At 46.6% G+C, this 26,335-nt stretch overlaps 1 protein-coding gene across 2 annotated transcripts in view; it reads right to left on the bottom strand.

Annotated features, from left to right (window-relative positions):
* ROR2 (receptor tyrosine kinase like orphan receptor 2) overlaps window positions 1–26,335 on the bottom strand; it is a 198,995-nt gene that overhangs the window by 22,342 nt on the left and 150,318 nt on the right. For both annotated transcript variants that reach the window (XM_012808353.1, XM_023516253.1), the window contains exons 2-4: window positions 20,416–20,493; window positions 3,240–3,527; window positions 2,430–2,460 (exon numbers count right to left, since the gene is read on the bottom strand). In XM_012808353.1, the coding sequence (XP_012663807.1) occupies window positions 2,430–2,460; window positions 3,240–3,527; window positions 20,416–20,493 (397 nt within the window). The remainder of the gene's footprint in view (window positions 1–2,429; window positions 2,461–3,239; window positions 3,528–20,415; window positions 20,494–26,335) is intronic.

The following is a 26,335-nucleotide window of genomic DNA, read 5'->3' as shown; positions in this document are numbered from 1 at the left end:
TAATCGGCAACGGTGATGACAGAGTTACAGAACGTCAGTGTGAAAAGTCAACTGCTAGAAGCACAAGGGCCGTTACCAGAGGCTTGGGGATGGGACGTCTGGGGAGACGTTGGCCAAAGGATACAAAATTTCAGGTAGAAGGAGGAATAACTTCAACTAAAAAAAAAAACAACTTCAAGCTGGAGGCTGGGGTTGCTCTCTTCCTGCCACCTTTTCACGGAGTCCTCACATCGTGGAGAAAGAGATCTCTGGTGTTTCCTCCTCTTTTATAAAGATGCCAGTTCCGCTGCATCAGGGTTCCACCCTCATGACCTCATTTATCCTTAATCGCCTCCTTAAAGATGACTCTATCCCCAATACACTCACACTGGGTTAGGGCTTCCACCTGAACTGGGGAGAGCTCAATTCAATCCATAGGTGAAGAGGCTGTACATGAACGTGCTGGTCAACTAAACCAACCTCACTATTTACTGGTGAAATCTAATTTGAAGTTACTATAAATTATTATTGGTAAATAATTATTGGCAACATTTTAAGTTCTGATAATACCACATGCTAGAAAACACAGAGAAATGATACCTCATATGTTGCTGGTGAGACCATGAGGTCCTCAGCCACCATAGAGGGCAATCTGGCCATTGCTAGTAGAGGCAGGAGGTGTACACCTGCAATTCTATTCCCTAACCTCTGTCCTTGGAGGAATCTTGCAAGGAGGGGATGTGGGACAAGAAGACATGGACAGACATGTGCTGTCAAGACTGTCTGTCTCAGCAGAGAGAATTGACCTTCCCTCAGCAGGCAGTGCCTGCCGAAAGTGGCCTGACTCACAGGATGAAATACTGTGTATTAGTTAAAATAAACTTTATCTACATGTATTACATGGACTTCCAGATTGGAAAACCCTCCTCATCAGTCTCCAAAAAATACCTAATTTTACTATTTCCACAAAACAGAACAGAAAAGTTAAGATTAAGTGAGGCAGGAATGGTCAACAAGGACCCCAACAAAGGTAAATCTTTAAAAAGCAGATGTAGGGCAGCGCCTGTGGCTCAAAGGAGTAGGGCACTGGCCCCATATGCCAGAGGTGGCAGGTTCAAACCTAGCCTCGACCAAAAACTGCAAAAAAAAAAAGCAGATGTAGCCAGTGAGATGTGGTCAATTTTTGTGACTATGTCCTGTTGTTTACAAAAAAATAAGTGTGCCCACTATTTCTTGATTCTTACACAAGGTCAAGTACATTAAGTGTGTTATTGAGAGCATCAATATGTATTTTTTGTCCACATGGGTAACAAACATCTGAAAATTTGTTGACGTCCTCCACACTCATTCTGTATCAGCCCATTTTTATGAGTCTTCTATTTTTTATGTTTTGGGTGCATGTCCTTAAATACCTATAGATATGAAGCTGTAGCTTTTTCATTGTGTTTCTTTTACAGTTCCTTTCATGCTTTTTGCCTGGAATTCAGTTTTGACTAACAATAATAGAGCTGCACTTGCTTTTTAAAACGTTAACTCAAAAAGAAGAAACAAGAATAGCAAACAGATAGTGATGGACTCACAGATGGGTAGAAAGATCAGTGGTGAAACTAAGCACAGTGAGGTGTGTTAGCATCTAGCCGGTGGGTACATGGATGTTTGCTGTAAAATCCCTTCTCCTTTTTTGTATGTTTGAAATTTTGCATGATAAAATGTTACAGAAAAAAATACCTTAAAACACAAAGAAAGTGGTCCTTGACAGGAATATACAATTTACATCTTAATTCTCACCACATTACTAAAACTTCAGTAATTCCGATCAAAATATCAGAAATGTTCAAGGAAATTTGGGCCTTCTGTAATGAAAACCCCATAATCATCAAAAAATAACAGAAAAATTTTCATTTTCATAGGACCAAGAATAATTATTAAAAATCATCAAAAAATAAACAATGTAAAAGGAAAATGAGCACAGGCTGCAAAGCAGCAATTAACCCGGGGAAACCTGAGTGCCACAAACACACGCCAACCTGCTCAGCCTCACTAGTAACAGGGGAAGTGGGAAGGAAAGCCGATCATTTATTCATTTCTCCATTCTTCAGGGTGGCAAAAATGAACAAGTTTGAAACCCTGTTATGGAAGTTTAGGAGAAATGGGTCCTCTGATGGTGGGCGGGAAGTACCCAGCAGTCGGGTCGACACGCCTTTCAGTTCCCCTGTGTAAGATCATCATCACTGAGAGAAATCAACAATTGCTTTTATGACATTTTCTCTTTACACTAAACATGGAAAATGTAAATGTTCCCCAACGCAAAACAAGCACGCTGCCATCCTTATGTGAAGCCCAGCCAACTGCTAGCAAAGACACGAGTTGGCAGGATTTAAAACCTGAATTCTCACATAATGGAAACCCTCAGAACATCAGAAAATGGTTTGGGGAAAACAGATACTTACTGAAAGTTATGATTTGGGCTGTGTGTTGGACCTAAAAAAAAGAAAGAAACAAAAAGACAAGTTATTAATATTTCGTGATTTGAAATATAGCTTTTTTCAAGTCAAGCCACTGGCTGAAGCTGTGGGCTTGCTGGTGGCCAGACGTCCACAAGCTGGCTCTGTGCCTGCCCATGACCACAGGCCAAGTGATGCTGAAAACCAGGGGAGGGGGAGGAGGGTGGTGTTGCTACAGACACTTCTGTTGATATTTTCAAGTTTCTGCCGTGCTTTCTCTCTTCTCATCCTTAAACAAAAATCCTGTTCTTCTACTTGTGATAGAATGATGTGAGCACAGGGGACAGGGCTGGGATTGTCCCACAGTTGGAAAGAGGGGACGCACCTTTTCCTCTCCATGTGTGAGGACCACAAAGCTGAGAGTGGTCTTAGTGCTCTGCTCCCTCCCCATCCAGGGAGATAGACACGCAGCTCACAGCCCCAGGCTCCTGGAACAGGGCCCTTCCCCCCACCCCCACCCCCGACCCCACTCCCCACCCCCAGGCTCCTGGAACAGGGCCTTCCCTCCCACAGCCTCAGCTGAGTCTGGTCTGGGAATATATTCTGTGTGCTCTGGGTTTACAGATCATTTCATCCATATCAGTTTACTCATAGTGAACTGGGGGGCAGGTTAAGCTGGGACCTTGGGCACCTCGTGAATGCTTTATGGATTTCCTCTTGTGTTCACTCACGTGTGTTCAGTTTCAAGGGGCAAACTGACCTCTGGCTTGGTGGCTGTGGAAGTCTAACCCCCGAGCCTGGGCCATCCCAACTCACCCAGCCGCACGAACAGGACTCCGGTGGCAGTGATGGTCTTCACTCCGTTGGTGGCCACGCACTGGTAGTAGCCCGTGTCTGTCGTGTCCAGGTCTTGGATCCTTAGCCGAGAGCCATATTCGGTCTTTCGGATGATGATGCGCCGAGGCTCCTGCACCACCGGGGCGTCGTTCTTCAGCCACCGCACGTTGGGAGGAGGGTTTCCCGCCACCTTGCAATGCAGAATTGCTGTCTGGCCTTGGACAATGGTGATATTGTTTACAGGCTCCAGAAAATTTAGAAAGTAACCTGCCAAGGAGAGAGGCCACAAAAGAGCGAACGTTAGTGTGGGTGGAAGGAAGGGCTGCTGGAGGCTCCATCATGAATTCCTGAGAGAAGGCTTCAGTTTTGGACAGTCAGTTCTTGTTATTTGTGGTAATTATGTTCTAGAATGTTGCAGTGAACACTGAATTGGTGTGTAGGAAACCACCACTCCTATGGGAAACGCAGGCTCAGGTTCCTAGGAGCCTCTGGCCAAACATTTTCATCAACTAGTCGATAATTTGTTTCACGTGTTTCTACTCAAAGACACTGCATTTCACGTGTATTGTGGATTCATTCATGCTGAGCTCATGGCCCACCACCTTACACCTCGCACCTGATTGAAGGAAGCTTCTCCAACACAAGAGTTTTCTCCGTAAGGCACATCACTGTCCTCTGGCCCTCAGGACACCAGACAGCATTTCCACATTATGCTTAGGACCATTTTAAATAGCAAAATCACCACCAAAAAGAACAGATACATGAGAAATGTAGGACCGAACAGAATAAGAAAAGGACACATGTATGAGACCTAAAACCAAGAAGCAGAGCACTGCCTCACTCAGCTTCAGCTGGGAACACTGCACCTTGAGTGACTCAATTTTTTACTGCCTTGGACACACCTCTAAAAGACCATAAAGGTCCAGGAATATTGATTTGAGGGGTTATGAAAAGACTGTAGCCACTAGGTGAACTTGCAAATATTAGATATGGAAATAATGAGGATCACTTGTATGTTGCAAACACTAAATCTAATCAGGATTGGTCAGGTTGATGTAAAATCATGCTCAGGAAGTCTCCCTCTCTTCCCCTCCTCCTGTACCACCATTAAGCACAAAGCCACAGGGAGGCCAGGTGCAGTGGCTCACATGTGCAATCCTAGCACTCTGGGAGGCCAAGGCAGGTGGATCTCTTGAGCTCGGAAGTTCGAGACCAGCCTACGCAAACACGAGACCTCATCTCTAAAATTAGCTGGATGCTATGACAGGCACCTGTAGTTCCAGATACTTGAGAGGCTAAGGCAAGAGGATCACTTGAGCCCAAGAGTTTGAGGTCACTGTGAGCTACGATGCCATGGTACTCTACTGAGGGCAACAAGTGACACCGTCTCAAATAAATAAATAAAGCCACAGGGAGTAAAATTTGAAAAGAAAATATATGACAAGGCATGGACATCCCAAAGTCGAGCCAGCCACTAGCCTATAAACAGAACAGAAGTTCCAGTGCTGAGGGCAGCTGAATGCTCTGTCCTACTGCACCCAGGCCAGGAGCAGGCAGGACCAGTCCTGGGTGCCCAAGTGAGAGAGGGTCCTTAGCAGCAAGTACTGCTCTCTAGAAAGGAGCTGAAAACACTGCCCTGGTATACGGGGTGGCACAGGGAACGAAAGATAGTACCAAAAAGGAGGAGCTGTGTGCCCATGTGTGTGCGTGTGTGGGCACACAGGTGTGTGATGTGGTTTGGCTGGAGGACCACTCTCTCAGACAGACATGCAAACTAAAACGCCATTACACGTGAGGAAAACTAATGTCAGACATGACAACCACCAGGATTTGAACTTACATCAGATGAAGCTACAACAGGAGAGCAATCCGAAGGTGACTGAAAATAGTTAGATGCATGTTCTGAATCTTTTGGCTTATTTTTTGGTTGGCTGGCTCCTTTCTTTTTAAATGAAGTTGAAAGACAGTGTGTATCTGTTGCTACCACTGTAATTGGAAAATTATAGGATTTCTCATGGCCTCAGGGGTGTGAGGATTGTAAGATGGCTGCTGGTCCCCAGACGCTGGGCAGTTGGAGGTGGCCTGGGAGGAAGAAGCCCAGTGTGGACTTCCAGGTGGGAAGCTGGGCTTCACTCGCGGGGACAGTGGGCAGCTCCCGGAGTGCAGAGCAGTCACTGATCGATCACACAGATCACCACCGACAACTACTATTCACAACGCTGCCAGGCCCCCGTCAACCCCTTCTCAATGTGCTGGGTTAAGCTACAGAAAGCCATTCTTAGGGATGACACAAAGCTACAAGGTAACAAATGCAAGGAACAACCCCTTTAAAAGTGAGGCTGAATCAAGCAGGATGAATTTCTGTACATACGGTCTTCACTAACTCAGCCACGCAGCACAACATGAGGACCCTGCATTCCTGAAGCTCCTATATGCCGCCGGATCCCCTCTGAGGAACACAAGATCTATTCAGATTTGGCTGTGTGAAACAGCTGCTGATCCCAACACATCATTTCTCTGCGTTCTGGCCAAATTAGGCTCAGATGAAAGGGAAAAGGTACTCCTCAATGGCCAGCAGGTATACTGGGAAGGTACTGGGGCAAAGGCCTGTCCAGGCCTGCCCAGCAGAGCACAGACCAGGACAGAATCTCCTGGGCAACTCCATGTCCTGCCCCCGCCTAGACTCAGCCACCTTCACACAGCACTGAAGCTCAGCAGGACCAGACCACAGGTTGGACAGTAGTTGCTAAATTCCTAGCTCTCTCCCTGGTAGGTGAGTAAAACTGAGCCTTCAGGAAGAAATCAGGAAGGCAGATAATGGAGAATGACTAATTTATAACCATGGTATTGGCCTTCTTGAATCTTCTCTATCCTTCCCCATTCTTCCCCACTGGAGGGCCATCCTTGCTGTCCCCTAAAAGATACCAAGCTGGCCAGGCACACTCCCTCAGTGTTCTCTGTTATCTCTCAAGGGTCAAGTCTGCCAAAAATATCCCCTCCGCAGAAGGCATTCCCTGGCTGTCCATCAAAAACAAGGTTTCATTCCTACTCATCTACCGGCCTGTTACTAAGATTATACCATATTTGTTAAATTAAGATGACTGAAGTCATCGAGTCATTCGACATCAAGAATAACATCTATTACTTTTTAGGGCTTTTCTTAATTTCATGATGTTTTACCTTCTAGACTTTAAAGTCATCATTTAAAAAAATAGTACTGTGGCCAGGTTTGGTGGCTCATGCCTATAATCCTAGCACTCTGGGAGGCAGAGGTGGGAGGACTGTTTGAGGCCAGGAGATCAAGACCAGCCTGAGCAAGAGTTACCCCAAGAGTCACTCTTTTTTGTAGACCCCATCTCTACAAAAAATAAAAATTATATGGGTGTGGTGGTACATGTCTGTAGTCCCAGCTACCGGACTGCTCGAGCCCAGGAGTTTGAGATTGCTATGAGCTAGGCTAATGCCGCAGCACTCTAGCCCAAGCAACAGAGTGAGACTCTGTCTCCATAAAAATAAACAAACAAATAAATAAAGAATAGTGCTTTGAAGGAGAAAGACCTGCGTTTGTAGATGATTTGTATTAAAAACTGTCCTCTGACGCAGCTGATACAGCATGGTCTATGCATCCAAATTAGACCTTCTTAACTCCTTGGAAAAGCTTTACAATTTTCTTTATATAAATCTTCATGTTTATTTTTAGGTACATTTTTAGCTATTCTCTTATTTTCCTTACCATTGTAAATTGGTTTTATTTCTATTATTTCTGTATGAATGGTTTAAGGTTCACAAAAACTACTAGACAGCAATCTTCTGCCTGTATGTGCCATCCTAATTCCCTATGGCAGGCATCCTCAAACTATGGCCCACAGGCCACACGCAGCCCGCCTAGGACATTTATCTGGCCCGCTGGGTGTTTTTGCCACTGCTGCCTGTCAACTTGTCCCGGGGCCCACAGTCTGGCTCTCCAACGGTCTGAGGGACAGTGAACTGGCCCCCGTTTAAAAAATTTGAGGACCCCTGCCCTATGGCTTCGCTAACAAATCACCACAAACTTTAGTGATGTAAAACAACACAATTTTATTATCTTATAGTTGTGGGGTCAGAAATCCTAAAATCAGTGTGTGGGCAGCGCTGCCTTCCTTCTGGAGGCTCTTGGCTGACACTCTGTCCCTTGCTGATCCCAATTTCTAGGGGCCACTCTTACTCCTTGGCAGAGGACGCTGACTTACATTACCCCAACCTGTTCCCCACTGTCATATGTCCTACCACTGAATGTAGCCCTCTGCCCTCCATTTCCTGAGGACCTCTGTGGTTACACAGGAACCACCTGGATAATCCAGGATCACCTTCCCATCTCAAAATCCTCAATTCAGTCACCTCTGCAAAGCCCCTGTGCCATGCTGGGTAACATATTCATGGATTAAGGAATGTGTTCCAGGATTAGAAGATGGACAATTTGGGGGAGAGGGTGTTATTCTGTCACTCTGTCCACCATATATATTTTCCTTTTATTTTGCCGCTTTACTGAGCTAACTTATTAGTCATAACAGTTTCTGAATTGATTGTCTTGGATTTTCATCACAGGTGTCTTCTGCCAATAATAATATAGTCTTTCTGCTTTCAAAATTCAAACCTCCCCTATCTCCTTTTGCCCAATTAATTTGTTCAATACTGATTTTGATTTGTAATTTTTAAATGCTGAAATGTTGAAACATATAGAAAAATACAGATGTTAATAATACAGATATCCATGCACAAAACACCAAGATTTCGACGTTATCATTTTGTCATATTTGACTTAGGACACCATTAAAACATACGCCATTCTAGAATGCGACTAAAGCCTACCCTGGCCTTATTCCTTCCTCTCTGGAGAACTATTCCCATGCATATTTGTATTATTTTTACATTTTCAGAAATTTTCCCTAAAATAATGAACATCTTTGGTGATTGATTTTTTTCATTCAAAGTCAAAGTCATCTATGTTGATGTGGTCCATTCTTTTAATTACCGTGTGACAGTCCACTTTTCAAACCACAAAGTCTTTATCCATCTCCCAACTGAGGAACAGTTAAGTTAGTTCCACATTTTAGCTAGTGTTCAATGAACACCTGCACACACGTCTTGTCCTGCACGTATAGAATAACTCAAAAGCGTCTACCTGGATGCAGAAGTTGTAAGTCACAGGGCCTTGAAATCTTTAATCTATTCAAGTCTCCAAAGTGCCTGAAACAGTTTGAACTACACTAACAGTGTTTGAGTTAAGGTACTTGCCCACAACTGTGCCAACATTTGGTGTTTTAGAGTTTTAAAATGTTTGCCAGTGCAGCGGACATGAAACAGGCCTGCGCCATTGTTTTGTTGGCATCTTAAGAATTCCTCATGGGTGTCAGCACCATTTAGAGGGAATGTTTCTTAGCCATTCCCCTCCCCCCTTCCGTAGCTGTCTGTTCCTCTCTCTGTTCTGCTCTTTTTCTAACTTCTATAGTTAATTTGTTTTCTATCATTTTCCTTTCCTAACATATACATTAAATGTAACATTTCCCTTCGACTCCTTCTTTAGCCATCCAGTACACTGAAATTTATCTTATGATGTTTTTCCTCCTAGCTATTAGTTATGACAAGTGTGCTTTTCACGCTGATGTCACAGAACACGGTCTACGTGATGACAATTCCTTGATGCCCCTGAGATCTGCAGCCTAGCACAGTCAATTCCTGTAGATGGCCCAGATTTGCTTGGTAAAAAAGGTGTTTTCTCCAGCTTCTCATTACAAAGTTTATACATGCCCATCAGATAAGCTTGTCTATTTTGTGGCAAACGTTTTTAATGTGCATATCTACTAGTTTCAATGAGATGTGTATTCATTAAATCTACACCTGTCAAATAGCTATTAGCAATTCTGTCAAGTTGTGTTTTTATATTGGAAATTATAGAGCTGAGTGTATTCCAACTCGGGTTTGTTACTTTATTTGGTCCTTATATCACTATGTACTGCTTTTGTCTGAAAGACAGTTTTGTCTAACATTATTATAGCTATCTCAGAGAACTTTTGGTTAACATAACCCTAGTCTTACATTTTTAACATCTTTATCATTTTAATGATTGTGTTAGGCATAAATCTTGTTAAGTTGCACATAATTTTACATGTCAATTTATGAGTCCAGTTATTAATCTATGAGTTTTTTTAACTGGATTTATTTTTGAGACAGAGTCTCACTTTGTCACCCTCAGTAGAGTGTGATGGCATCATAGTTCACAGTAACCTCAAAATTCCTAGGCTCGAGTGATCCTCTTGCCTTAGCCTCCCGAATAGCTGGGACTACAGGTGCCTGCCACAACATCCAGATATGTTTAGAGATGAGGTCTCGCTCTTGCTCAGGCTGGTCTCAAACTCCTGAGCTCAGGCAATCCACCCTCCTCAGCCTCCCAGAGTACTGGGATTACAGGTGTCAGCCACCGCAGCCGGCCCTTAACAGGTTTTATTTTTAATGCTTTCATTTTGCCTTTTACTTCTCCTTCCCTATTTTCTACCGGATTTTTTTTTATTTTTCATTTTTCTCCTTTGCTTACTTGAAAGTTAGGTGGCTAGCTTCACTACCTTTTCATAGGCACACCTAAGTTGACAAAACCTCCCAAATAAGAGAACCTTTAAATGCTGTGTGCTATAATCATTCTCTCTCTCTCTCACACACACACACAGAGATTTTGCTTCCCTCTTAGAACTTAGGTACATTCTACTTTTAAGTCTCCAGTGGCCATTTACTCTTGTTGACTTTTTACTAGTAGATTCATTCAGATCTGCCAGCTGATTTACGAACTTCTTCCCTCACCAGCACTTCTTACATCCACTCCCTCCTAGGTTCAGTGAAACTCATCCTGAATCTCACTCACTCTGTAGGTAAAGGATTGAGGTTGTAACACTTTTAGTCCTGTCTAAAAAATATCTGTGACTTTCAGCCCTGAATAATATTTAGCTGGGTATAGAATTCTAGACACTAGGGTGGCACCTGTGGCTCAAAAGAGTAGGGCACTGGCCCCATATGCTGGAGGTGACGGTTTCAAACCCAGCTTTGGCCAAAACTGCAAAATAATAATAATAATAAAATAAAGTTTAAAAAAAAAAAGAAGAATTCTAGACACTACTGTCTTCTGGCTCTGGTAGTGACTGCTGAAGTCTGCAGTCTTGTTCCTTTGTAGGTTATCTGAATTTCCCCCTTCTTAGGCTATTTTTAACAGTTTTCCATTGCCTTGCCATTCCAAAGATCTATCACTAAATGTAAATTTGCTTTGAACCTATTCCCCCTCAGGTCTCCGTGCCTTTCCTCCAATCCAAAGGTTCATGCTTTCCATCAATTCTGCAAACTTCTCTATCAATATTTTGTTAAATATTTTCTCTCTCTCTTCCCTTTATTTTTCCTTTGAAATCTTGTAGATGTGCTGATCTTCCTCATACACATGATTCCTGGGTGTCCTTGGCTTATTTTTTATGTTCCCCATCCTTTTCTATCTTTTGTCACGTGCCATCTGCTCTGTAACCTGCCCACCAAGATTCATGGACTGTATTTTCATTCCTAGAAGGTCCATGTGGTTCCCTTTCACTTCGACCACTGCCCCTTCTTCTGTGCTATTTGCATATCCTCTTATCTTTAATGTTCTGGCCTCACTGTTCACCAGCTCATAGTCACCCTGCACCTACCTCTCTGATGACACGTTGCCACCTGCATTGTAAGGAGGTCTGGGCGCCTTTGACAGTCAGTGCCAAGTTTCACATTAACTTTCTGGCTTGGGATTTCCCACAATGGTCTGGTAATGTAAACCTGGTTTCCAGAGGTACAGGCCCAAGTTTTACTTCTCATGGAAAAGCCTTCTGTGTTTCCCACCTGGGAGCCAGGGCTGAGGCTTCCCTAGATGGACAAGTAGAAATGTGTCCATCCTGCTTCCCAGGACACAGCTCACGGGCCTCCTAGCTTTCTGGGGAGGCTTGTTTACAGAACCTCAGTTCTGTGCACTCCACTGGTTCCCACCTGGCTAGTGTTGAAACCCAAGGCTCTTGATGAAATGGGGCCCAGCAGGAAGAGTAGTTACTATAACAGGGAGGATACACCTATTCCATAGACCTGAATTGAGGATACAAGAAACATAAATTTATTTTCCTAAAGCCAAACTTGATTTTTATCCTCACCCCTTATTCCTCCTAACTAAAGGACACTTAACAGACCCAATTCCAAGTGCAATCAGTAACTTTAACGTACTTATTTTGTTTAATCTTAGTCCGGATTTTTCTACTCCTGCATATTCTCTGCCAGGTGGCATTTATGCCCTGGAGGGCTCCCTGTCACTGCAGCTGCCCGGTTGCATGGGGCCCACAGCTTCTTGGTGCTATCTCTATGCTGAAGCCCAGTGACACAGCCACGCAGATGCATCTCTCCACTGCTGGTGAGCCCATGTCATAAATGCATGACACCTTCAGAATCCAACTCTATGCCTCAGAGAAACGTTTCCTGAGGCCCAGGGAAGTGGGCTGCTCTCCCAGGCCACACTGCAAGCACCTCAGCTGGCCTCTGCTACAGCAGCCCAGGCTGACATTTAGTCCTTTTCCCTTTCTATTCTTGCTCCTGGCATTTTTCCATCTCTCTTAGAAGTTCATATATGCATTCACATCTCTTACTAATATTTTATGGCGTACTTGTATGCAATTTATGTGGGAGGCCTGCCAAATTAGTTTGGTCCGCTATTTTCACCATTATCAATTCTCTAGAGGTCAACTAGGAAAGCTGGAAAGAAAGCTCCCTGGAGATTAAGCACAATATACCCTTCTCCCTTGGTGTTTAATTTATAGCCAGCCATTTAACCTCTCTTGGCTTCATTTCCCTCATGTACAAAATGTGGGGTTTGTACTAAGCATTTTCTAAGCTCCCCCTCTAGCTCACAAAAACATTCCTTTAGAGCTGCCCCCAACCTCTCTAGACACATTTAACAGGCGAGAGAAGCCAGCCACGTCTGCCGGAGGCTCTGGTCAGCATGGACCCAGGCAGCATGCACAGTGACAGAGAAGTTTGTTAGAAGGCCAGGTGGAAAAGAGATCCTAAGAGCTGTAGGAAGGATGTAAAGCCACTCTTCTCAAAGGAAAATATTTGCAGGTCAATAAATCAGTGAACAGTGGCCACTCGGCTCAGGCTCTCCTGCCGGGCTATCTCGTGGCCTGCACAGAATCAGCTGTAGAACACAGGGGACACAGGCAAGGACACAATCAGAGAGAGTAAGGGCAGCAGAGGGACAACGATGGCACGTGAGTGTTTGCATCTCTGAGAGACAGGGTGTCGTGGGGCGCACTGTGCCCCCCACGCAGACCTGTTAAAGTCCTCACTCCAGAACTGGAATGTGACCTTATTTGGAAATAGGATCACTGCTGTTGCAATCAAGTCAAGAGCAGGCACATTTGGTTACTGAGGGTGGGCTCTGGTCTGATGACTGGCGTCCTTATAAGAACAGGGAAACCGAGACACACACAGAGGAAAGGTGCCCACAGGAAGGAGGGGGCAGAGTCTGGAGGGATGAGAGGCAGACAGAGGCATGGGTCAGGCTGTCCTCAGAGCCTTCAGAGGAACTGTCCCTGCCCACACCTTGACCTTAGCCTTCCACACTCCAGCACTGTGAGATAATACATTTTTGGTGTTTTAAGGTACCCAGACTGGAGACTCTGTCATGGCAGCCCAATGAAACACTGCTGCAGAGGGCTAGCAGGATTGATGAAGAAAGGAAGAAAGCTGTGGAAGGAAACAGACAGGCTGACAAAGTAAGGCCCACGTCCACACCTGTACAAGGGGCCAGAACATGGGCATGTGCACACGCACACACGCCCCTGAAACAGACACAGACACCTGAACAGGCCACTGCAGTACATCCTCAAACCCGGTGAGCTAAGGAGGAATGACTGCTGTCATGGTCAACTACAGTAGGAGGGACAATACCGGTCAGTAGAGAGAGCAATGGCAGCCTGTCATAATGATTCCACCCCCCAAAGTACAGGCTGTCACACGCTGTCCTGGGAGAAAGAGAGGGGCTAACAGAGGGCCTGAGGGAAGAAGGAGAAACAGACGGAAGACTCCAAGGTAGAAACCAGGTTCACTGATGACAGGGACTCTGGGCCCCTGTGTGCCTTGAGGCAGTTTCAGTGCCTAGCCCAAACTCTGCTCTAAACAACTGACTGTGAGAGTTCTGCCATCTCCCATTTGTGGGCTGGAGTTTTCCCCAACCCTGTCTAGTCTGTGCAGACCCAGATAGCCCAACAGGCATGGCAGATCCACAGCCACAATAGGGTGGGTGGTCCATGTGGACCCAGAGAGCTCCATACATGGCTTTTGACTCTCAGGAGTGGTGCAGGGCTCAGAATTGGGAAACCTTGTTTGTTCTGTTCAGAGGACACCAGAAAACGTTTTAGGGAAAGGTTTGCTTGGGGCTGTGGGTATCCTGGGGACAGACAGACCTGGCTGGGGCTATACAGCTGCTCACCTGGACCTTGAGAATGACCCTTCTGTCAGGCCTCCCTTCTTTCTGGTCCTGGTGCTGGGCCAGCTGAGTGCCCCAGCAGGAAGGCTGCTCTCTTCCCTCATTACCCAAGGACTTCTGCTCTTTTCCCTGACACAAAATGTACCCCTGGCAATCCCCAGACAAGGATGGATGTGAACAAGGACACTGACTCAGCACAAGCCACGATGCCCCCTGGCCTACAGACCCCCACCAAGCTCCTGGTGTTCTCATCATTTCCTGAAAATGAGCTGGGGTTCCTGAGAGGCTCCCCTGGACCCACTAGCCCAAGGTTCCAAGACGGCCTCTCTGTTCAAAGGCAATGGCTTCCCAGACAGGGGCTCTCTGTTGTGCATCAACCCACATATGAGAGGAGGGTCTCTCCGGGAGCAGGGTGCCACCAGAAAGTTCTGACAGCTCCATCACAAGTCCTGGCTGAGGCCAGCCTGGCTAACACCCCAGGCTGAGATATACCAGGATAGACTTGGAGACCATCCTGCCTCCCCTCCCCCACACTCCTTCAGAAGGCTGACACCTTTGGAGCTTCCCTGGAGGGTCCCTAAGCACACAGTAGATATGGGACACTGGCCCCCATTACTGCCCTTAGCTATGCAATAAACAAATATGGCAGTCTGAGACCCGCGGGGCATCACAGGCTTGCTGCTCCCAAAAGCAATGAGCAGGTGCTGCTTGATGCTCCCGGGGGTTCCACAGCCCTGCCTGGCCTTCCTCTGTCATGTCCCCTCCTGCCTAGAGCAGCCTGAGTCATGAGGCCTTTGCCAGTGGCTGCCCTGATGTCCTCACACACCGGGGTCCAGCCTTTCCAACCACCCCACCTGCCTCAGGCCCCACTGCTCACTCCCATCCTGGCTCCACCTCGCCCCAGAACTTCTGCAATCTGAGGTCATCCTGTAGTTTACTCACTTGCCTGTGCCTACTTATGGGGGACACTTGGTGAGCTGAAGGGAGGCAAAGACTGCACCAAGGGACTCCGAGGGTCCAGCATGCAATGGGTGGGCTTCAATAAATACTTGCTGAATAAATGAAGGCTTGGTCCAAGGGCACATCCTCTGAGAAACCTCCCCTGCCCGTCTGGATAACCCCCACTAGATGTCCGTAGGCATTACTACAGCACCGTACTCTTCACATTATTTTTCGTAATTTCTGTGTCTAAACTCTGCCCGTTCCCTCTTTGCAGGGAGATTATTAAGGAATAATAGGATAGTCCTCAGCAGGGTGCACCTGAGTGGTAGTCTAGGATGCACCATGCTCCCTGCTCAAGTCCCCTCTGTGGGTATCTGGTAAACCCCCACCCATGTTTATTCTATATGTTAACAAAATGAAAAGAGTTCTAGGGACAGGATGCATCCCCTTGGCAGGAGGGAAACATTCCTAGGTGTTCCCTACCCAGGTCGACTGCTGTGAGTCAGCACTGAGGCTCACCCCAGACTCTCCTAAGGTGAGCAGGACCCTCTTATACTCTGGTCTGAGCACTTAGAACACACCCTGCTCTAAAGACTACCCCCACACACACACACTCAAAGGGAACAACAACATGCCTTCTGGAGCAAGCCACGCCCACCAACCTCCACGTATAGATTTAAAGGTTGGGCCCTGAATGGTCTCCATCACTGGCCAGAAGAAACTTCTCAGGGACATTCACTGAGCCCCTTACATTCAAGTCCTGAATCACAGAATTCACAGTCTTAACACTAGAAACACAATTAGATCCTATTTTCATTTTCTATTTGACTAGGCCTAGAGACCCTAACTCTACTTAAGAAACCAACACACGTGCACACATGCACACACACGCATGCGTGCACAGGCATGCCAAGAGTTACAGAGCAAACCAGAAACACATGCAATGTATTTGCTCATCAACCCTTAAGACCTACATGAATTGGGAAATTGACTCTCTGTAAACAGAGAGTAACAGGCCTGGGCTCCATGTCAACACGGTGAAGTCCACCGACTGCTTTGCTTTCTCTTTCCAAGGAAACACGGGTTCAGCACCACAGCCCGCATGTCACAAATGGCAGGCGACAGCCCAGCAGAGCAGGCACTGGTTTCACCACCCTGCTATTTAGAACCCACTTGAGATCATCTGTTAATTGCAACATCTCCTCACAGAGTCAGGAACCCCCTCCCAGCTACACCAAGGACGACGAGCAGCTCTTCTCCTAAGACTCACAGCTCACCGGGTCCATCTTGGCAGAGCCAGAGCTCAGGAGGCCAACAGACTGCAAGCCCACACCACCGCACCCGGCTCTCAGAAATTACCATTTCCCACCTACATCTGAAAGCGCTGATTTTACACATTTAAAACTCAGCTTTGGAACAAAAGCGCAAATGGTTTCTGGGTCAATATAAGATTTTGTAAGTAATATGACAGTAGTAATTATTAAATATACGTGTCATATATGCATGTGTGTTTACTGGGATGTGTATGTTTGTATCAAGGGATACAAAGCTCCTGTTAACATCCACTGCAACGTGAACCTGGTGCTGTAACCGCTCTGAAATGTTGCCGTTAGTTCTAACTATGGCAGTAATTTGATATATCAAAATTGGAGGCAAACTTTTCATCTGAAAATCACAACATTTTTAGGTTCATTTTCTCTTCCACATGGGCCTTTTGCTTTTGGATCTCTCTTTCTACCTCTCCTTCTCTCTCTCTCTCTTTCGCTCTCTCTTTCTCTCTCAATACCAGCTACCAAATATACGCCATATGCTACATACTGGCATGGTGCATCTGAACAAAAACATTTTTTCCAGCTAACTTTCAGAATCTGTTTAGCTGAGGCCAAAGTAAAGCTGTCACATCACTGCAGGCCAGTTTCAGCACCAGTGAATTTACAGATGTGTGATCATCATAGTGACTGGAGTAAAAAAACAGCTAATATAGTACAGTCGGCTATTACTTGTATATCTAACTTAAGCCGACAGTGGCCAAACAGCAGTGACCTTTTCAGAAGCTCTCTGAGCACCAAAGTGCAGGAATGATGAGCGTGGTATCGCCAGGCCAACTCCCTCCCTCAATGACAGGAGGAGGAAGGAAAGGTTGAGTAAGGCCCGTTTGTGAACGAGCTGTAACCCACAATACTGAACCAGAAAATTAGGTGGCAAGGGAAAGTCAAGGGCCTAGCAGCCATCCTGAGACTAGGAATGGGGGGCTCAGTTTGGAATCTGTCCCCCTAGGGTGTTGACGGATCCTCCAAGAATCATAATTGTGATGTTAACAAATGGCATCAGCAGCTACTGCTTCTGGGTGCTTGCAGAGAGCTAGGCAAGCCCTTTCATCCCTCTCATCTGGAGACTGGGCAGACCAGCACCACACCTAGAGCCAGGCCCCAAGGGCAGGATGGAGCACCGAGAACACATGGAACACACCAATCACTTGTGGGTTAACAACAGCAACAAAAAAAGTCAGGAGACACCAAATCCCAAGTGGAAAAGCACATTGAAAGCATCCTATTCCAAGCTTGCAAGTAGATGGCTTGGTGCCTGTAGCTCAAGCAGCTAGGGTGCCAGCCACATACACCAGAGCTGGCGGGTTCAAATCCAACCTGGGCCTACCAAACAACAATGACTGCTGCAACCAAGAAACAGCCAGGTGCTGTGGCAGGCATCTGTAGTGCCAGCTACCTGGGAGGCTGAGGCAAGAGAATCGCTTAAACCTAAGAGTTTGAGATTGCTGATTGCTGTGAGCTGTGATGCCACAGCACTCTACCCAGGGCAATAGCTTGAGACTCTGTCTCAAAAAAGAAACATTTAGTGGATGGTCACTTCTTTACCTCACTGAGGAAGCACATTGTCCTAAGTGCAAAGGGACTTGGGGTGGTTTGTGAGCTCCACATGAAGAACGGCTCCCACCCGGCCCCAGCCGCCTGGGGTCTCTGCTACAGGAGCCTCTGCCAGCCCCCATCCCAACCTGAAACAAAGGGTCGCAATACATTTCCCCCGGGGAAATATCATAATTCTATTGGCCTGTTTCCCTCCTCCTGCTGTCTCCATCTGCCCATCTGCCTTGCACCACCTCCCAGGCCTTCGCAACTTAAAACACAATATCCATTTTTCCTGGGACCTAAAGAGCTGTGTGTGATGTAGCCCAAGGCCACCCAAGGGGACTTTCTGTGGGGCTGGAACACTGCAGACCTGTGCCACCCATTGTGGAGACTCTCCCCACACCGAAATGTAGCCAGTACCCCGGAGGAGCTAAGTCCTTGATTGTGTTTATTCTAATTGACTTAAATTTCCAACACACACAGCTGCCATATTGAGATGCTGACTCAGACTCACTCCACTGCCCCACGGCCTCCAGGGGCAGATCCCCTCTGAGCCAGGGCCCTGCACACACTTCCCTCCCATCCCCATGTGCCCCACATCCAGGGTTTGGATCAAAGCACAGCCATCTGCCCCTCATCAAGATGCTCCCTTCTCTTCTAGTTGCCCTCCCTAAACCTGACCTCTTCCTTAGGGCTACTCACCACACCTCAAAATGTTATAGTGACATGAGAGTTCCCCTCAAGATGCTGACTCTCCCAGACCTGCACACCCCATGAGGCAGAGCACTCTCCACCCACATGCATGCCCCAGAATTGTGTGCAGAACTGGCTGCTGGAGTGGACCGATATCTGTGGCCCAACCATTCTGTGGGTTAAGTCAAGCTTTGGAGAAATGAGTTGAGACTCTTAACCATCAAAAACTATCTTTCTGGCCAGTCAAGGTGGCTCTTAGCGCTCTGGGAGGCCAAAGTAGGAGGACTGCTTGAGCTTAAGAGTTTGGAGACAAGCCTGAGCAAGAGTGAGACCCTGTCTCTAAAAATACAGGAGGGTGCCTAGAGTCCCAGCTACTTGGGAGGCTGAGTAATGCAGGAGGATAGCTTGAGCACAAGAGTTGGAGATTGCTGTGAGCTAGGCTGATGACACAACACTCTAGCCTAGGGCAACAGAGGAAGACTGTATCTCAGAAAAAAATCCCCAAAACAAAAAAACTATCCTTCCAAGGAAATGTAGTCCTGCGGCCCAGAACACTAAACAAGCTCACAGAGCTGGTCTTTCTGCCTGCAGGTGCTGTGAACATAGCTGAGTCTCACCTGGAGGACAGGACAGTGGCCCCTCAGGGACTGCCAGAACATCACTGTCCTGGTATGAGGTGGCTCTCATGCACATCTGGGGTCTGCCAGGTCCACAGATATTGACCTAGGCCACAGATATCTGACCCTGCTAGAAGGGCCAGGGTTATGTGCAAGGGCTACAAGACAGTCATGTGTGTTTACTGCATTTAACATCCTAGGGAGGGCAAAATCTCTTCAAAGCAGGCTCCAAATTCTGGGCACCAACCTACTCCTGCCCTACGTGGCAGAAAGATCTGCCTGGTCCCAACCTCTACACAGACAGATGCCTGCACCACCACAGTGAAATGAGAAGGGGCCCAGCGGCCTGTGTGCTGCACAGAAGCCCCTCATTACACAAAGGGACATTCTAAAGACCCTCTGATCCCCAGGAAACTGTAGCCCTGGATGTCTGAAGGTGAACACACCTCTGGGAAAACACAAGGACTCCTCAGTGTGCAGTGCAGGGGATAGGGAGTGGTTAGGAAACTACTGTGGTTCTTTGAGCTGTTCTATAGGTTGGACGGAAATAAAGAGGCCTTTCCAATAGTTGCTTGTGGTGGACTGAATGTTTGTATTCCTCCCCCGCCCCATATATCCATATATTGAAACCCTAATCCCCACTGTGATAGCATTTGCAGGTGGGGCTTTTGGAAGGGAATTAGGGTTAGATGGGGTCATGAGAGTGGGCCCCACAATGGGATGAGAGCCCCTATAAAGAAGAATCAGAACTCTCTCCACCATGTGAAGATGCACTGAGAAGGCAGCTGTCCGTGAGCCTGGCAGAGCCCTCCCAGAGCCCACCCACACCTGCACCTCCATCTCCAACATCGAACCTCCAGAACGGAGAAAAGAAGTGTCTGTTGTTTCAGCCACCTGGTCTGCGATGTTTTCTTACGGAAGCCTGAGCTCACTGACGCAATCTATGAACACAAGGTGACCGTGTATGAATCACAGAGGGGATCATCTCCTCTAATAATGGGTCTGCCCCTAAGGAAACCTGTCCTCTCACCCACAAACCCAGGGTGCCTACCAAGAGTGCCGAGTAAGCACTGACTGCAGACCTCGGGGAAAGCAACACAGCAGAATGACTGCTCCCCAGATAATGGTGAGGAGGAGAGCCTCCTGCCCACCTGAGACACAGACATGACTATTACATCCAGAAAGATACACTCAAAAGATAGTCACTTGGCAGCAGGCTGCTCAGTGGTCAAAAAGAGTCTACTTGCTAAGACTGCCCTCCAGTCCTCTGGCCCTTCTTTCCTTGCCACACTGCCATCTGCCCACCCATCTTCTCCTCACCCACCTGCCAGCACTCCTGAGTCAGGAAACACAGGAATCAAGGTGGCGGTCCAGCATGTACACCATCGGGGGGCAGCACTGGGCCAGGAGACCCCACCCCACACACCCCCATCAATTCAGCCCTAACATTGAGTAAAAGGACAGCTACACGTGGAGCTTTCCATGTGACATTCTTAACACACTCAAAGAGCACCTGCACCCCAGCTTACCTTTCAGAGTTGGGAGCGGGCTCTCCTGCCCATCCAGTTGTCCCAAAGGATCATTTGGGTCCGGAACCTCTACTTCACCTAGGAAAAAGAAACCAGGATGCACATTTAACAAGTTTGCATTTCAGGAGCCTTTAATTTTCTTCTCATGCAAAGACAATGATATTCTAGCAAAACTGCCCCCTGTTTGTAGAAAATAGAAAGGGCTAAGACATTATGGGAGCTTCAAGAGGGCTTTTGTAGTATCAGATCTGAGGTAAGGGTAAAGCTGATTCTCAACACCTACCCCAATGCAAATGCCCTGCAGCATAAGCAGGTGAAGAAAACAACAGAATGAAGCCCTGGATTCCATTCAGGGATGGAGGGAGAGAGACAGACAGAAAGAGCAAGAGAGAGAAAGGAAGAAATTAAAGCCCTGGGTGGCAAAACTCGCACAGCCAAACTCAGCAGAGGGCCCCTGGTAATTAGGTAATAAATTCAGAATTGGAGACTCTCTTAAGCAATTCATTTCTCTCCCTGCCCCAGACTAGTGGGCAGCAGCCAAGCCTCTGTCTCACAAATGGAAAGGATATGAGGGGTACCAAGGCTTTTCATTTCCGGTCCACACGCATCCTGGCAAGGCATAAGGCATCCCTGACCAGCCATGCAGAGGTCATGTCTTTATTTAATCTCCCCACAAACTGTACTGCCCTCTGGGGGCACGCATAACACCCTGACCTGGGCTAGTGATTGCATTTTCATCTTCTCCGACACACGTGGACAGTTTGGGGACAGGAGGTGCTGCTCCCCGGGGAGGGGCCAGTGGTTCCATCATTAAAACCCGGCACTAACATGACAGAACACAGGCAGGAGTAAGCCATAAAAGGCAGACAATGGAGTTTTGCTAAGGAAGACCTCAGTTTGGGTTTGAAATTTTAAATTGGCATGCTACACATACTGTCACTCAGCACTGTTTAAATGCAGAAAGACCACATGAAATCAAATATACTTGCACTACGTACACACATTGAAAACAGACATCAAAGTTATTAACCACTCAGAAATTGACAAATGGTGTGAAACAGTCAAATAAATATATACCCCAAAGAAAAATAAGCTTCACTAGCCCAATTCCTCTGTGGAAAAGATTTCGAGCTCTTCCCAGCCAGCTTTTCATTCCAAAGCAGAGTCGATTTCACACGTGAAAATTCCACTTCCTCTACACGTCGGATAAGGTAAGTTCAAAAGTCCTATTGCTGAAATCCTTAGAATCAACACTTAAGCTTCAACAAAATCAGGCTCAGTTATTGTTTGCCAACTGAGAAATAGGAATACCACTTCTATTTTGAAGTTTTAAAATGCCATCTTCCTACACTATATAAAGTTTAGGCTCAAGGTGCTGTGGCCTCCTACAAATAATAAACAGAAGAACGTGGTAAGGAAGTATGTGAACTCCAGGGCAGGGGTGAGTGAGAACAGGGCCTGATGGCTTCAGCACTTCCCAGCTCTTCTGGCCCTAAAAAGGGCTAAGCATAAGCCCCACCACCATCAAATAAAACAAGAAACAACAACAAAAACTGCCACCCACACACACATCAAAAAGTTACACTCACTATCTGGGATTATAGGAAATTAAAATTTCTTGTTGCATTTCATTTTAAAATGCCTCTCCAGTGAACAAGGATCAATTTCTTTTATGGTGTGTGAGATATAATTCACACACCATAAAATTCACCATTTTAAAGCATACAATTTAGCGGTTTTTCGTATATCCTCAAGGTTGTGCAACCATCACCACCATGAAATTCCAGAACATTTCATCACCCTCCAAAAAAAACCTTGTTCCCGTTAGCAGTCAGCCTCCCCCACACCACCTTCCCAGCCCCAGTAACTGCAAGCCTGCTTTCTGTCTGTGTGGATTTACTTATTCTGGACACTTTATATAAATGGAGACATACAATGTGTAGCCTCTCAAACAAGCATCCATTTTATGATTAGATTTTTGAAAATGTTGCCCTGTCACAGAAGAACACTAGACCAGAGCCTGCTGTTCCTACATAATTAACAAACCAGGACATGGAATGACTGTGTTAGCACTGGTCAGACCTCTGCCCAGACCAAGGGCTCCAGGAGAACAGGACAAGGAGAACACACAAGTGCCCTGGGAAGTGACTGAGGGACGACAGAGAGAACGACCCAAACATGCAGGAGCAACAGGTGTGCATGGGGTGACACGTGACCACACAGCTGCTGCTGCTGCTACCTGAAGCCAGGAGACGATGGCCAAGACACAGAGGGTCACGGAGAATTTCAGTGCTGCCAGTTTAGGGCCACTATAACAGATGTCACACTGGGAACTCACCGGTGCATCTACAGGTAACACTGAGTGAACTACTCTGTGGCACCACGCCCTGCCTCAAGATGCCTGCCACCCCCACTCAGCTGCTGCCTGATTGCAGTCTGTGCGCCCAGGAACATCTCTGAGGTGCTTGTCCTGGGTCATGGTTTGCAACAAAAACCTGTTTGGTTTCCACCTGGTGAGGAGACCCTTGTACCCGACCCATGTCCTTGTGAGTTGACTGGATACAATTCACTGGGGTGATACAGATAAGTTGAGTGGGGTGACAGGGAGAGGGGGGCTACAGAAAGCCCCTGTAGCCTTCAGCGTGTAGATGCACCTGTGAGTTCTCAGTGTGACATCTGTTATGGTGGCCCTAAGCTGGCAAACAGAGCTCAAGAGGAAACTCGGCTGTCCCGACTCCTCTAGACCCCTACTCTAGGCAACTCGCATATCCTTCATTTTGGTAAAATCCTAGTAACTGTGCCCCATATGTCCATTAAGAATGTCATGCGTGTGACTGGCACAGCTGCCCTAGCTGTTCTCCACTGGACACATGTACAATTTCTCCCAGTGACAACGCAGAGTGAGGTAAAGTTCCTGAAGACCGAACTCTCTGGAGGCATCAGTAGGGAAGTCGTGATTTACAAAGCTCCTTAGTTATTTTCATGCTTAAAAAGAGAAAAACATTTAATATGAAAGAAAGATTTAAGTGCTGGTTATAATGGAATGATGTTACATTAAACATAGTTTCATCTATGACAAAAATACACATTGCCGTCTAGAAGCAAAGACTAAATGTAACATAGTGTCCTGGATGGGATACTTGAACGGGTAAGGATCTTAGGTAAAAACTAGGGAAATATGAATAGTGGGACTCCGGTCAGGAATAACGCGCCAGTAGTGTGTGACAGATGCACCACACCAGTGGGGACACTGGGTGTGGGGTTATGGGGGCTCCATGTGCTACTTTTCAGTAAACCTGAAACCATTCTGAAGTTAAAAGTTTACTGAAAAGCAATTACACATTCCACAATATTGTTTAATACTTTAAAACCAAGGTGCACAGGTAAAGAAGAGCCGTATGAGGCTCGGCGCCTATAGCTCAACCGGCTAAGGCGCCAGCCACGTACACCTAAGCTGTCGGGTTCGAATCCCCAGCCCGGACCCGCCAAACAACGATGATGGCTGCAACCAAAAAATAGCCGGGCGTTGTGGCGGGCGCCTGTGGTCCCAGCTACTTGGGCGTGGTCGGCGGGAGTTTTGCTTGAGCCCAGGAGTTGGAGGTTGCTGTGAGCTGTAATGCCATGGCACTCTGCCCAGGGGGACAGCTTGAGGCTCTGTCTCAAAAAAAAAAAAAAAAAAAAAAAAAAAGAAGAGCCGTATGAGATGTCCCCAACACCCGGCTTTCTTACTGGTGCTATTACTGGAAAGGGGCCCAAAGCCAAGCATGAACGCTACCCACATGACCAGAGTATGGCACATACTTGTTGCCTTTAATGTATATTATTCAGTGATTCTTGCAGCATATCAGAGGAGACTTACAGATTTAGACGCTTTGGGGAATGCTGGGTTTTTAGTTGGCTCCTACATTAAGTGCCACTGGCCTGGTGGCACCAGCCCCTACTTGGAAACTTACCGCACAGTCTTGCAAGTACTGTAGGAATGTCCTGCATATCTGGGACTGACCCAGTGGGCATTTGCCAAATGACTAACAGGAAAGAATGCACTGCCAATGCTGATGACACTTGTTAGTGCTCAGAGTTTCACACCCACACCTGCAATAGCTAAACAGATTCTAAGAATAAGAAGTAGCCCAGCTGTCAAACACAAGTCTTCCACACTCCTTCTCTCAATACGGACCTCTGTCAAGACATCTCAATTTACGGCATCAATAAGATAGGGTGTATTTGCAATGTAGAAAGTGGGTTCAGATATGGCATCAATAAGATAAGATGTATTTGCAACATAGAAAGTGGGTCTCAGCCAGGCCAGGTGGCTCATGCCTGTAATCCTAGCACTCTGGGAGACCAAGGCAGGTGGACTGCCTGAGCTCACAGGTTCGAAACCAGCCTGAGCAAGAGCCAGACCTCGTCTCTAAAAAATAGCTGGGCATTGTGGCAGGCACCTATAGTCCCAGCTACTGGGGAGGCTGAGGCAACAGAATGGCTTGAGCCTAAGAGTTTGAGGTTGCTGTGAGCTGTGATGTTATGGCACTCTACCAAGTCTGACCAAGTGAGATTCTGTCTCCAAAAAAAGAAAGTGGGTCTCCTCAGATTCCCAGGCATTTCCTATAGTGTCACAATACCCCCTCTCTTATTAGTAGCAGAAACACATTAAGCAAGAATTTATTAATGAAGTTCAACCTATGCCTTTGGTTGAGTCCATGGTGCTGTTCTAGTTTTGATCTGTGTTTCTTTTGAACACATTTTGTTATTCAGACTTTTCCATTTAATCTCCTCACCTGTGGATCTGAGTCACTAGGCTTATTGTGATGTAACTAGATGCCCTCCTTAGAATAGCCAGACAACTTCAAAGCAGTCTCCTTTTAATTAGTGAGGGCATTTTATTCACCAAAGCCTGGCATTCCTCTGCATTTGGTTGTCTTCATGAAAAGGTATAATTATCAAGATGTGAGAGAGAACAGAGTTGTGGCATGGCAAAGGAGCCCAGCTCAGGAGTGTGACCATGCTGCAGACCAAGAGACTCTGGAAGAACAAGTATAATTTTTCAACACGATGGGCTACGTGGAAATTCAGGGCATCCACTGACCACGTGCAACTGGAAATATCAGTCATATGTTCCAGAATGACTACTTAGGCCAGCAACTATCAAATCAAAAACACCTGTGATGCTGGGACGGCAATAGTTAAGGGGAAAAAGTGATTAAGTGGAAAAGAGCAGAGTTTAAAATCCTACAAAGATGAGTAAATTAGTCTGGGAACTGGGTCAGAAGTGTGTCCACAGTAAAGAGCCTTGAGAACATTAGGGGGATGCTCTCATTAAAACACTGTGCTCAGGGTTTAATTGCAGCAAGAAACCCATATAGCATTCAAGGTGAGCTGCCAGTGCCTAATTGGCAGTAGCGGTAACAGTTTGTAATTTTTTTTATTCTCATTATTTCTAACTTGGAGTTGAGTAAATAGAAGCCTCTGGCTCTATATTCCTTAAAGGGCAGGGTTAACTCTACTATGGAAGTAAAATCCAACAACTTGAAAATGGAACAACTGTTTCATGATTTAACTTTTGCTTTGATTCCAGTAAACATATTAAACCTGAAATGTACGAGCCCAGCTCCCTCCAGTACTGCCTACCTCTGACAGCCCCAGGGCCCCCAACAAAAGCCGGCTGTCAGGGGCCAAGTGGATATTTAGCTGTTGGGGGAGGGAGGTTGCTCCGGCAGCTGAATTGGGGCCTTTCACGGACCTTCTCTCTTCCCACATCTGCAGCCCCTGGCGGGCCAGCCATGGGCCTGGGAAGGGGGAGACATCTCACTCCCACCCAGTACAGCGGGGAAGGTGAGATCCCGTCCCTTCCCATGACAGCTGACAGAGAACTCTGAGGCCTAATTTCTCTAAATGGCTGCTTGTTTCTGTACCAGCTTAA

The sequence above is a fragment of the Otolemur garnettii genome, unplaced genomic scaffold (genome assembly GCF_000181295.1).
Source record: "Otolemur garnettii isolate 467f Iridium unplaced genomic scaffold, OtoGar3 scaffold00088, whole genome shotgun sequence".
Lineage (NCBI taxonomy): Eukaryota > Metazoa > Chordata > Mammalia > Primates > Galagidae > Otolemur > Otolemur garnettii.
The sequence above is the reverse complement of the archived record's forward strand: the minus strand, read 5'-3'. Positions and strand labels throughout refer to the sequence as shown.